The sequence below is a fragment of the Manis javanica genome, chromosome 12, assembly GCF_040802235.1.
Source record: "Manis javanica isolate MJ-LG chromosome 12, MJ_LKY, whole genome shotgun sequence".
NCBI classification, from domain to species: Eukaryota; Metazoa; Chordata; class Mammalia; order Pholidota; family Manidae; genus Manis; species Manis javanica.
Genome location: NC_133167.1, coordinates 79,521,539 through 79,535,152, shown reverse-complemented (window position 1 = coordinate 79,535,152; position 13,614 = coordinate 79,521,539). Strand labels below are relative to the sequence as shown.

Below are 13,614 nucleotides of genomic sequence, written 5' to 3'. Positions count from 1 at the left end.
CATTGTATTGCCTTTTCTTCTTTATCAGCTATCAGTGATTATATATATATATGTGGAAATCTATTTATGATCTCTCTATGCTATCCCACTGATCTATTTATCTATTTTTTTCTCCAATACCACATTCCATACTGTCTTGATTACTATAGCTTTTCAGCATGTTTTGAAGTCAGGTAGTGTCAGTCCTCCAATTTTATTCCTTTTAAATATTGTATTGATTTTATGGGTCTTTCGCCTCTCCACAAAAATTTGAGAATCGGTTTGTCAATATCCACAAAATAACTTGATGAGATTTTAAGTAGGACTGCACTGAATCTATAGACCAAGTGGAAGAACTGATATCTTGATAATATCAAGTCTTTCTATCCTTGAACATGCAATCTCTCTCCATTTATTTAGTTCTTTGATTTCTTTCATTAATGTTTTATTGCTTTCCTCATATAGATCTTGTAAATAACTTGTGAGATTTATACATAAGCATTTCTTTTTTTATGCTGCTGTAAGTGGTATTGTGTTTTTAATTTAAAATTCCACATGTTCATCCTGATATACAGGAAAGTGATTGACTTCTGTGTGTCAACCTTACATCCTGCAACCTTACTATAATCATTTCCAGGAGGGTTTTTTGTGTGTATTAATTTTTAAAAACAGACAATCATGTCATCTGCAAACAAAGGCAGCTGTATTTTTTCCTTGCCAATCTTTATTCTTTTTATTTCCTTTTCTTTTCTCACTATATTAACTGGATCTTCCAGTACAATATTTAAAAGGAGTGGTGAGAGGGATATTCTTTGGGAAGGATATAGGGTAACTTAAGTTTGTCACTAGAACAGTTCTGCCTAAAAGAAATATAATATGATTCAAATATGTAATTTTAAAAAGTAAAAAAGAACAAGTGAAGTTAATTTTAAAAATGTATTTAAATTATCTAATGTATCTAAACAATAGTGATATAAAATATATTAGTGATATACTGTATATTCTTTTTATTTTCATGCAGTCTTTGAGAGTCGGTGTGTAATTTATTCTTACACCACATCTCAATTTAGGTATTACATTGGCATCAAAAATACATTCTCATCTGTGCATATTAAGTTTCCTAATTCTTGGGCCAATGTAGGATTATTAATATTTGATTCAAAGCAGTAGTGTATAAATTGAAAAGCAACTATAAGTTACATATAACAAAGGGTTCTTCAAATTTATCTTGTAGAAGTTGTAGCAAATTTATGTAATGCTGTTGATTAATATTAAAATCTTCTGTATATCGGTATTAGAAAATGTTTAAAATTATTTTTACTGATTTCCATTATGCAAGTTGTAATTTCAATATAAATTCCTCAACCCAAGTCAAAAATAAACTTTTCCTTTCCCTGGAGCTTTGAATTTAACTTGTTCATATGCAGTGTAGTAGTAATGACAGAACGTAAATTACACCCCTATGTTTTCAGCTTTTGAATATTTAGTATTTGTCAAACATTCCTTCTGTTTCAAACAAATTTTGTAAAACTCTTCTAATATTTAACCAATGAAGACTGGCAAAGAATACAAGATTATTAAACAAGTCATCTTCTATTTCTTTCAATCACTTCATAAACTGGAGATGATTCATACCATTTACATGTATAAGGCATGTTGCATAGCTTCAGAAAACACAATAGGTATTTAGCATATGGATCACAGTGAAATGTTGCAGTAAGGGAACAGCAGTCTTGTTTTTAAATTCCGTTAAATATCTGGAGCATCATCCAAAGTGATAAAATTCATCTTTCTGTATCTAGCTAAAATTCTTCTTTAATAGATGTGAGAGATTCAAAACTGTCTACAACCCGAGATCAGTCTTTTAGGCTGCAAACTGACATTACTCCATAAATATTGAAGCCCAGATCTGTTTTGAAACAGGCAGAGAACTTTAGAGCTCCGCAGAGACCGTTCAGTACACAGCCAGAGATGCAGAACGCGCCTGGCCTTGAACCACACTGTCCAGATCTCGGTGGCTGGTGGTCATTGGGCTTCTGGAGGGCAAGGAACTTTCAGACCACTCCCCGAGGACCCAGGAAGCCCCCAGAGCCAGGGCATTGTAACCCGGGACAGAGCGCCGGGAAGCAGAGACGTGCAGGCTGGCAGCGGCGGCAGCGGCGCCCCGAGTCCGTCGCCCTCGGGTCCGCCTCGAGGGGCGGCCGAGCCTCAGGCCCCGGAGCCCCGCCCGAGCCGCGGCGCGCAGGACGCGGGGCCGAGGCGCGCGGGTGCTGGCAGCCCGGCCCCGGCTTCCTCGGCCGCCGGTCCCGCTCCCGCCGCCCTAGCAGCGCCGCGGCCCCCGCCGCGAGTTCGCCCCGCGCCCGCCGACGTGCGCGTGCGGAGCTTCCCCCGCTCCGCGCTGCGGCCGGGCCGGGCATGGCCGCGCCGGGGGCGTCGGCCCGCGTCTGGGGGTGGCTGCTACTCGGCGGCTGCGTCCTCGCCGGAGCCCAGGTAAGAGCCCGCGCCCCGCGCCCCTGCTTCCCGGAGCCTCCGGGCGGGCCGGGATCCGGGGAGCTGGAGAGGGGAGGAGGGCGCGGGGCCCTCACGCCACCCCCCCCACGCTGACACCCCCCACTGACACCCCCCATTAACACCCCCACACGCTGACACCCCCCCACTAACAGCCCCACACGCTGACACTCCCCCACTAACACCCCCCATGCTAACACACCCACACGCTAACACCCCCATTAACACCCCCACACGCTGACACCTCCCCCACTGACACCCCTATTAACACCCCCACACGCTGACACACTCCCACTAACACCCACACGCTAACACCCCCACACGCTGACACCCTCCCACTGACACCCCACACGCTGACGCCCCAACACCCCCCACACACCCTCACTAACACCCCCACTAACACCCCCACACGCTAACACCCCCTTTAACACCCCACTAACACCCCCACACGCTGACACACCCCCACTGACATCCACACACTAACACCCCCATTAAATCCCCACATGCTAACACATCCCCGCTAACACGCCCACATGCTGACACACCCCCAACACCCCACACACTAACACACCCCCACTAACATCCCACACACTAACACCCCCACACTCTAACACACCCGCACTAACACCCCACACACTAACACCCCCATTAACACCCCAACACACTAATACCCCCCCACTAACATCCCTACACGCTAACACCCCCACACGCTAGCACCCCTAACACCCCCACACACTAACACCCGCATTAACACCCCCCCACTTTAACACCCCCCCACTAACACCCTCACACACTAACACCCCACTGACACCCGCATTAACACCCCCACATGCTGACACAACCCCACTAACACCCGCATTAACACCCCCATTAACAGCCCCACACTCTTAACACCCCCCAACTAACACCCTCACACGCTAACACCCCCACTAACACATCCACACACCAGCAAACACACTAACACACACAAACACCCCAACATATCCACACCCTAACACAAATATACACTAACACAGCAATATATCCACACCCAAACACACACACACACACACACTAACCCCCCCCACACTAACACACACAAACGCCCCCACACTAACACGCACGCTAACACACTAACACACAGGGAGGTGGGAAGAAGAGAAAGAGGGAGAAAATCATTAGTGATGGGAGTGGCGATGGTTGGCTTCAGTGTTAAATCAGTTTAGACAGTGTGTGGGGGATTATTTCACACTGGAGCCCTCCAATTTGAAAATAACTGTTTATCCGTAGATCCATGGAATCAAAACAATGTTAGGTTTGCACTCAACTTTTTCGGTTAGTGAAAAGAAGTTTGCATAGTAAGGGATGCTAAAGAAAGTTAGCTCTGTAGTGTTTGATTTTAGTTACTTTGTATTTTAACCTCAGTACCATAAGGGGGCGCGCTCAGACCATCCATTGAAAGTCTTAGGCTCTTGTTAAGTCATTGATTCATATCCTGGTATAATTTGAATATACCTTGTACTTGGCTTTCAGGTGATTAGACAAAAGTTCAGTTATTCCAGTAAATGGTTCTCCCTTAAACTACCTGTCAAATTAAGTTACTTCTGCGAAATAAAAACATCTTGAAGGTCTTTGGCTTTAACCAATATGGTCAGAGGTGTAAACTAGGCCGACTCTGAGGCCGTCACTTGTGTTTCATGTATTGACTAACTCTGTGAGTGAAGGACTCTTGAATGAAAATTAATCTTATAATTAATTTAGCCTGAATTTTGCCACAGAGTTTAGTTAGTAGGGTGAGTCTCAGTGCAGGAAAATCTACCTATCAATATTTTGGTACTAAAGTTACATGATATTAGTAGAAAACAATGGTCCTTTTTAAAGCCTTTCTTTGTTCCTTATGGGATACTTAGATAAAATGCTTAGAAACATTTCTTCCTATAAGTGATACAAATCTATAATCTTGTATGTTCTCCATCCAAAGTGTTCCAACTTAACTATTTTCTAAGGTAATAAAACTTGCTTATGTTTTGGAGCAGAGAGAAATCACTACAGGGTTATATATTTTCTATTTATAATCACAATTTGCTTCTAGCTTTAAATAACAAAACTATAGTGGAAAATGATTATTTTTCCAAAATTAATTTCAAACTGATGTGTGTTTGTGGTTGTACGTTGTGAATGTAAAATGATAATTTATGATGATACATGAAATGTGATCAAGTGGTACTTCAAAAAAATCGAAAAGCTAAGTTGTTGATATTTACATATTGACACCTGTTCTAATCTTTAGTGTCTTTGCTTTAAAACATTGTTATTTGACTGCTCTATCTTCAACTCTGTAATTCTCAGGTTACAATTTAAAGTTATGGTTATTCTAAAATCTCATTTATTTGAGTTATAATATTTGAATAGCACAGGGATATTCCTTAAAGACTTAGTTTCTGTTTTATTAGCACAAGTATGAGAGTATTTTGAAAAAATAATTCAATTTATTACAGTACATAGTTGCTGCTGCTAATTAAATAGCCTCAAAATTGATCGAATATGCAGTTTTAAAGTTCTAAAAGCAAGTCATCCAATTTGTCCTCTTGTGAAGAACAGATGGTTAATAAATAATAAATACTGAATATTATCACAATGTAGATACAATAAATTAGTAAAGAGTGAGGTGAGATGAGTGAAGAGGAAGAGGTTGTGTTTAATTTTAGATACAATGTTTAAGTAGCCTAGGTTGAAGAAGTCCCCGAGTAGTTGGATATACTGATACAGAGTTTTAGAAAGAGGACTGGATTTGAGGTATGGATCTAAGGTTTAACTTCAATGCGAGAAGCTAAAACAATATGTGTGAATACGATTATCTAAGAAGAGTTTCATGGAACAAGTAAAGGATGGTTAATTAAATTATTTCTTTTGGGAAAGCATGCAGACTAAAATTTTATAAAGTTAATGGTCCATTAGAAATGGTTTTGTATAGCCTGTGGCCATTAGAAAACAATTTTGAGTGGCGGTAGATGTTCAATAAATTATTAGAGGAGAAACTCTGTACTTCATCTGTTTAGAAGAAAGTTTTCCTTTTAATCATATTTGAAATTTAAGTCTATTTGTTTTCAGTCTTGATTTTAAACAGGTAATTCTGTTCCAAGGAAAAGGGGTGTCTAAAGCCAAATACTTGCATGGACAGACACGAGAGCGATAGTTGTGTTTCTGGTAAAGAATCTCTCTAAAACATGCAAAAATGCTGCTCTTGTATTTTAACTGACAGTCAGAGCAGGATAAGTGCTGGGCTTACCAATTGCACTGTTGGTTGATGGGGTTTTACAGATAAAGAAAATCAAAGCTTTCAGGGGAAGAAATACAGCAAACACAAGGACCAAGTTTATGGACTATTAATGTCACACAATTGAATTTGAGTGTGTTTATGCTACAGACTAGCAGTGAATCAGTATGTATTTAACATCTCAAAAACTCAGTTCTTCTGTAAAGTGACAATGGCAAGAAAAAACTTCTTTGGAATGTGTTGTGAGGATTACATTGAACAACCCAGAAAAGCATTTACCTTAGTGCCTGATATATAGTAATCACATAGTGTTAGTCATCATTTAGCATTATCATCAACATTTCTATTTTATATACTATTTATAAACAATGTGGTAGAATTCTTTTTCTTGTGCCAGTATTGATGTGGCACCCAGCAGTTGTCTGCAAAAACGTTTTTCTTAAAGATACCTCTTTATTCCCAATATTTATATTACTTGTTTCTTTTTTTCTAGTCTCAGTGCATTGGTAGGATTCCAGTACAATGTTGAAAGGTAGTGGTTACCATAAGTATCAAATCTTACTTCAGTGGTAGGATTTCTAAAGTTGTATTATTAAGTATATTTTGCATAAGTTTTTGGTAGGTGTAATTTATAAGATTGATGATTTGATTAGATGTAAGAAGTTTTGAATTACCACAAGAGATATCATTTGAATTAAAATTTACAAAAATTAATATAAAATAACAGAAAATGCACCATTTATTTTGAACACATGTAAATAGATTATGGTGATCTCCTACTGCAGATTTTGGGCTGAGGGCAAAACTGATTCTTCAAAACTTGCTTACTGTGGCTGGCACCTAACAGGTGCCCATCAAATGTTAGACGATGTCTGACTAGTGTTAACAGTCATTATATTCTTTAACTTGACATTCTTAGCCAACAGAATGCCTTGACATTCTTGCCTTATGCCTATGGTTAGATTTGACTCTGTTTCCTATAAGAGAGAGTTTTGAGTTACTTGTATTTACCAAGTATTTGGGCTAATTGAATTGAAATATTCATGAAATATATATGAACTTGCATATTTTTCTGCCTGTACTAAAAGAGAATGTGGTTTCCAAAAGGGACAGTCACACATATAATGAGTTCCAAAATATAACTTCTAGTCTCATTACATATTCTGGTAGTTCATTTCCTGGATAAGTAAAGTCTGCAAGACACAAATGTCCTTAACAGCCTGTGGTTCTCATGTATGCAAAACTTCAGTGCATTTTTTAATTTTGACTAACATGGCCTAGAGCTATCTGAAAACCTAAAGAAATTTCAAGTGAAAACAGTGTGTGCAAAATTCTCTGGTGCTTTTTCTGCAGGATGAAAAATGTCTCCTGTTTGAATTTCAAGTACATCGTGTAGCACCATTCCCAGCAGATTGGTAACATGTTAGTAATGACATTCTGTTTATAGGCCTATTGCCTTTGGGACCACTCAGGAAGTTTTCATTCAGTGACTTGTATCACAGATACTTGAGAGTGTATCCTTCCTCCTAAGTGACCTCATAGTCAGAATTTTGGCTTTGTTCAACATCTTCTGCATGGGACCCACAGAGAGTGCTTTGCCACACACTTGTGGCACAAATGAGCTCAACAGTCCTTGCTGAGACACCAGTGGAATTTGGTCCAGAATGTAGGTAAAAAGCTGGCCAACAGATTTCCTTCGCTTAAATTTCTTTTTTCCTAGGCCTTATCATTTTCAAAACAACATGTTTTACTGAGATGCTGAGTGCCATATGACGTAAGTCCAATGATTATGAAGTGGCCCTCACCCCAAAGGAGCTCAGAGGAGGACACACCCTGTGTGGTCAAAGAAGACGCTTTGTATGATATCTTAATTTTTTTTTAAGTTGACACTTATTTTGTGGCCTAATGTATGGTCTATCCTGGAAAATGTCCTGTGTGCACCTGAGGAGAATATAGTGTTGTTGGGTAGAGTGTTCTGTATCTGTCTGTTAGATCTGCTTGGTTTATTGTGTTACTCAGGTCCTCTCTTTGCTTACTTATCTTCCATCAAGTTGTTCTATCCATTATTGAGACTGGATTATTGAAGTCTCTGACTGTTATTGTAGATAGAACTATTTCTCCCTTCAATTCTGTCAATTTTTACTTCATATGTTTTGGTGGTCTGTTACTAGATGCATAAATGTTTGTAATTGTTATATCTTCTTATTTTGTTTTACCTTTTATTAACACATAATGTCCTTTGTCTCTTGTAAACATTTTTTTATTTAAAGTCTATTTTGTCTATTAGTTTAGACTGCTCTCTTTTGGTTGCTATTTGCATGGAATGTTTTTTACCCATCCATTCACTTTCAATCTGTTTGTATCTTTGTATCTAAAGTGAGTCACTTTTAGAGAGCACATGATTGGATCATGTGTTTTTTTATCCATTATGTCCATTTCTATACTGATTGATTTTATTCATTTGCATTTAAAGTAATTATTGATAAGGAGGACTCACATCTGTCATTTTGCTCTGTTTTCTATGTGCCTTATGGGTTTTTTGTCTCTCATTTCCAGTATTACTGTTTTCTTTTATATTTATTTGATCTTTTTAATTTCCTTCTTGTTGTCTTTTGTGTATATTTTATAGTTATTTTATTTGTTGTTTCCATGGGGACTACATTGAATCTTCTAAAGTTATAACATTCTAATTTGAATTGTATCAGTTTAATTTCAATAGCATACAAAAATTCTGCTCTTTACAGCTCTGTCTCCACTGCTTTCAGTTCTTGATGTCACAAAATTACATCTTTATTTATGTTAGGTAGAAAGATAAGAGGGGTAGCAGGGGAAGGGGAAGATAAAGTTCAAGGAAAAACTGCTCAGACTCTGCCCAGGTAGGGGTCCCATGTGAAGACAACAAAGGCTTTGCAGGGAGAGAACTTCTTGCCTATCCAGGTCAGACCAAACTCGTCCCAACCAGTCAGAAGTGTAGAAAATAGCCTGGGTGTAGGAAACTGGCACCTAAATTGTTGAAGGGCAGGGGAAGAGATAGTCTTGTACAGTTAACCTGTGGAATCTGATGCTGTCTCCAGGTAGATGGTATCAGAACTGAGTTGAATTCTGAAATAGCCTGCTGGTGTCCAAGCAGTGCTTGGTGTTGAGTGTTGGGGAACTCCACCATCACTACCACACTGCAAACGGGTCCAGAGACTCCTGAAAGAATCTGCCGCCTCGTCTTTCTCAGGGGTAGTTTCTGCTTCTGCTGGTTTTTTTTTTTTGTTGTTGTTTGAATAGGCCATACTCTTCTGTTTCTTTGTATGCCTTGTGGGTTTTACTTTCTGTATTTTTTTGGTTGATAACTAAACATTTGAATCATAATGTGGTAACTCTGATAATTAGATTCTCTCCCTTTGTCAGGATTTGCTGTTGGTTTGTTTGTTTTTAGTTTTGTTTTGCTTTGCTTTTGATTGTTGTAGTTTGTATCCATGCCAAGGAGAGGCCTGAGATTTAAACTTAACATCTTAAATCTTTTCTGAGCCTGTGCCTTTCCCTGCTTCATCACAGTGACTTATAATTTCCCCTGTATATGTATTTGATTTGAATGTCCAACTTTTTAATGTCTGGCTCCCAAATAGGGGAGAAGGAAAGGAATGTAGGAGGGAGAAAGTCACTTGCTTTTAAATTCCCCTGGAAGTCACTTCATCCTGAGGGGAAGGAACTTGTGACAGCGGAGCTGTCCACCTCTATCCGCACCTCTATGATCAGAAGCAATAATCAGCAATCAGGGCACAGATCCTCTATCTTTAGAGAACAGGTCCTTTTTGCACACTCTGGCTACAGCAAGCTGTGTGAAAGCCACATACATGGCTTTCTGCCATGGGAAGCCACTTAAAACCAAAAGCTGAAATTGAAATTAACCTCAGTTTACCATATAAGCCTTTCCTTGGAAGTTGCAAGCTTTCAGCTGACTCCAGACTTCCAAAATAGTTACATCAGACAGATTCTGCCAGGGCAATTGTCTAGGTGGGGAAATTTTTTTACTGACAGACCTTACCTTTCAGTTACTTTAACACATGTAAGGGCCCGGAATGTACATCTGAATGATGCCCATTGTACATTTGGGAGTTTTTCTTATAGTAATTGAAAATCTAATTACCACTTTTACTTTTTTGTCCTCCCACCATTTGGTCCTTATTTACTTTCTAAAGTAAAAAATACTTTATTGCCTATCATGCCTTCTTTAACAATTTATATTTTTGTTAAGATGTGAGTTTATGGCTATGCATTTATCATGCATTTAGAATTATCTGTAAGCAAAATATTTCCTTATTCACAAGATAAAATTAGGTGTGAAATATCCGCGTTGTACTGTTTTCAAGAAGGAAGACTAGGACTTTTATGTGCTGCAGCATCTAAAATAGGTTTGAAATCTAGTGTTCTCATATATAATCTTATTTATTACCAATTCCTTATAACATCAAATCTGTGGTCTGTATCTATGCAATCCATACATACTTTTAGAAGTGTCAGAATATAGCCTCTAGCCTCAAGTAGTTATAACACTCTTTCTAAAATTAAACAAAAAACCTTTACTAATTAATTTAATTTTAAGACAAACCACAGATCAAGTAATAATAATCTTCCTTGAACATTCCTTTTTATTAATAATTAGATCCATCTTCAAATACCATTGTTCCCCTGTTAGCCTCAGGCTGTACATTCACATTAGTTCTTAAGTGTGTAAAAAAAAAAAAGTGCTTAAAACTTCCAATATCTCCCAAATATGTTATTATATACCTCATAGTGGGATGTATAAATATCAACTAACAGCTGTTATTTTCAAACTGACAATATATGAGATTTGGGTGTAAAGTAGAAGGATATGTTAAAAATCAATATTCTCTTTTTTTCCCATTCAGAAGTCCAGTATGATCAGTGTATCCAGGTCAAGGATTATTTTCTCTGGCTGTTGGCCATGAAGCAATTCTGAGCATCATTAAACCCTATACATTCTGGCTCAACTGCCAGTGTCTGCTCCAAGAAGGCCCAGAAATGAAAAACTAAAAATTAGGCCTCAGGTGCATCTAGCAGAGAGGGGAGAGGAATTGTGAATAAACGCATCACTGCCACGTGGCTATGCCCTTGTGGCAGCCACAAGATACTGTTTATCACAGATGGCCCACAAGGGTGTTCAGAAGAAGGACCCACATTTTGAATGTTTAATTAGCCTCTCATGTCTGCAGGATTGAGTTCAAAATTGCTCAAGGACTTCCTCAAAAGTTTCAATGAAGAATGGAGTTATTCTTCCAAATGTGGAAAGTATAAATCATCTGTGATACTTTGTAAGGAGCTCCTCTTAACAATTGCTACTGTAATTCTGTGATTTCTTCCAGGAACCCATAACAGCACAGCAAGCAGGTTGAAAAGTGCAGTTTGTCTCAGGAAGTTTAAAGTGAAATTTTCTCATTTGATTTGATCACAGGAATGACAGCAGAAGTTCATTTCCAAGTACAATGACACATTCAACAGTTCAATTCTCTCTCATGCTGTTCCCCACCCCCATCAAGGTGCTGAATATTCCTTAGTGAAAAGAAAGTAAAAAGTGTAAAAATTCACACCAATTAGTGATGTGGAAGAATGAGTAACTCCTCTTTATGGTTCTCTCTCACTAAAAATAAATGTTTACACAGGAAGATCATGGAGTAGGAGTAAGCAGTAAAGTATGCTTAAAAGCATGAACTGACCTTAGATTGACCAACTCCCAAATTATATGGCCACTTGAAAATCAGGAAACTTTGAGAAAATGTAGAATTATGCAAAACAATGGCACACAGATCCTATAATTGAAAGAATTAAATGAGTCACTTCATGTAGCACATTTAAAGTAGCATCTGCCCGTACAAGGTGCTCAGTCAGCATTAACTGTTATGTTTAGTGCTGTTTATGTTGAATTTTCTAGTGTTAATGTTGTTTATTTGTTTGCACTGTTTATGTCGATTACTGTTATTTATGTTGAATTACTTACATTTTTAAGTTAGGAAATATATATCCCAGGTAAGGGATGAGTTTCATTTTGCTGTCCAGTGTCTACACTTTCCATAAACTCTGAGACAAGCAATGAACACTATGGTATACTCCTTCAGAAAATAGAAGTAGACAGAACCAATGAACCAACAATTCAATGATTTGAACCAACCTGACCTTAGACCTGCCCTAAGTGGATGTTCTGTCACATGATCATTTCAATCTTTGCAACAAGTATGGGTATACAAAAGTCCAAGATAGTCTGGTATTGAGCCAGGAACTGTGGCTATATATCCTGTGTCTGTTAGTTGCTGATGGTCTCTTTTATAGACATTAGCATTGGGCTAATTAGATTATGTAAGTCAAGGTAATTGAAGGTCATAGCTAATATCAAGAGCCTAAAAGAAAAAGTCCACATGATTAATTACTATTGCTGCACAGGACAGTCACATTCTGCGTTGTTCTCAGTCTTATGAATTCACCAGACTCTGATCAATACTTACCAGTTTTATATTTTGTATCAAGCACTTTCCAAAGATTCAGTTTTATGCTAGTTGCTAATGACGTTGGGGAAAGTAAAAAGCACATAGTGTCCCATCAGCAGCATACAACCTTGTTGAAGAATGTGTGTTTGAAAGACTGACCTGATAAATATTTCAGGGAAAAGAAATTAAAACATAATTGTCTATTGACCAAAGAGCACACTCTACTTGTGCTTTACAAAATTGTTACTGGAAGAAATTTCATTGTTTAAGAATATATTATCAGATGTTTTAATAATGCATTTTATAATGTGTTATATCTCCCTTGCCTTCCTTAGACTTCTAGTATTTGGATTTGTTATTTAAATAAAATTTCCACTAACAGCATCTATTACCTACACAGCAACTGATGAATTTCTTCTTTTATTTTGCCCTTTCTCTTTGACCACTCTTTTTTAATCATGTTACTTCCTATTTATCTGCCAGAATATATAATACCTACATCCTGGTCTTTAGCCTTGTCCCCCACCTTTGCTTCAATCTTGGATCTACCATGAAATACATTAAATTGTCACCAGAAGTCCTCCAATAGAAATAAGGAATGAAAGTAAAATAAAGACATTATTGGACAAACAAAAATCAAAATTTATAACTCATAGACAGTGAATCAATACTAAAGGAGATTCTTCAATAGAAGAAATTTGAGGCACAATGAAGGAGTTTGATATAATCAAGTGAACTGATAAATGTACATAAATCAAAATAGGCATTAACACTAAAGTAATGTGAAAATGCCAACAATGATTAATTCCAGAGGTATTTAAAGAAGATAGAGCTAAGATATTAGAGAACAGTAACATGGACAGTGAGGAAGGATAATTAAAAATACGCTCTACCAACTGTCTTGTATTATTTATGAGGGGTAAAGAGTGATTCCTTTTAGGTAATGATGCTTTCAGCAATTGCAAAAGATAGATTTGGCCATTTGTGGACAAGTATGACAAACCTTGACAAATACCCTCTCCTAGAAAAAAGTGAATATGAATGTAAGTTAAGTAGGTATCTAACTACAGTTATAGATTACTACTGAAAGCCTTAGAAGAGATTTACAAAATTAGTGTATATATTTATATATATAAAATCTCATATGCTCATGTCAATTTTAAAAGGGAGGATGAGCTGTTTTTTCATATTTATATTTAGGATTTAAAATTTTTAGCAAATATATTTTTCAAATCATGGCCATTAATTTGTAGAGATAATATTTGAACTCAGTTTTTTATTCCACCACACATACACACACACACGACACACTTTAAAAAAGTAATTGAGATTAAAAATAACCTTTCAAAAAGTCTATTCAGTAACTATCAAATATCTTAT

At 37.6% G+C, this 13,614-nt stretch overlaps 1 protein-coding gene across 1 annotated transcript in view; it reads left to right on the top strand.

Annotated features, from left to right (window-relative positions):
* Positions 1-1,950: 1,950 nt before the first annotated feature.
* LOC140844847 (uncharacterized) overlaps positions 1,951-13,614 on the top strand; it is a 76,564-nt gene continuing 64,900 nt past the window's right edge. The window contains exons 1-2 of the mRNA XM_073217770.1: positions 1,951-2,238; positions 2,304-2,469. Of these exons, the coding sequence (XP_073073871.1) occupies positions 1,951-2,238; positions 2,304-2,469 (454 nt within the window). The remainder of the gene's footprint in view (positions 2,239-2,303; positions 2,470-13,614) is intronic.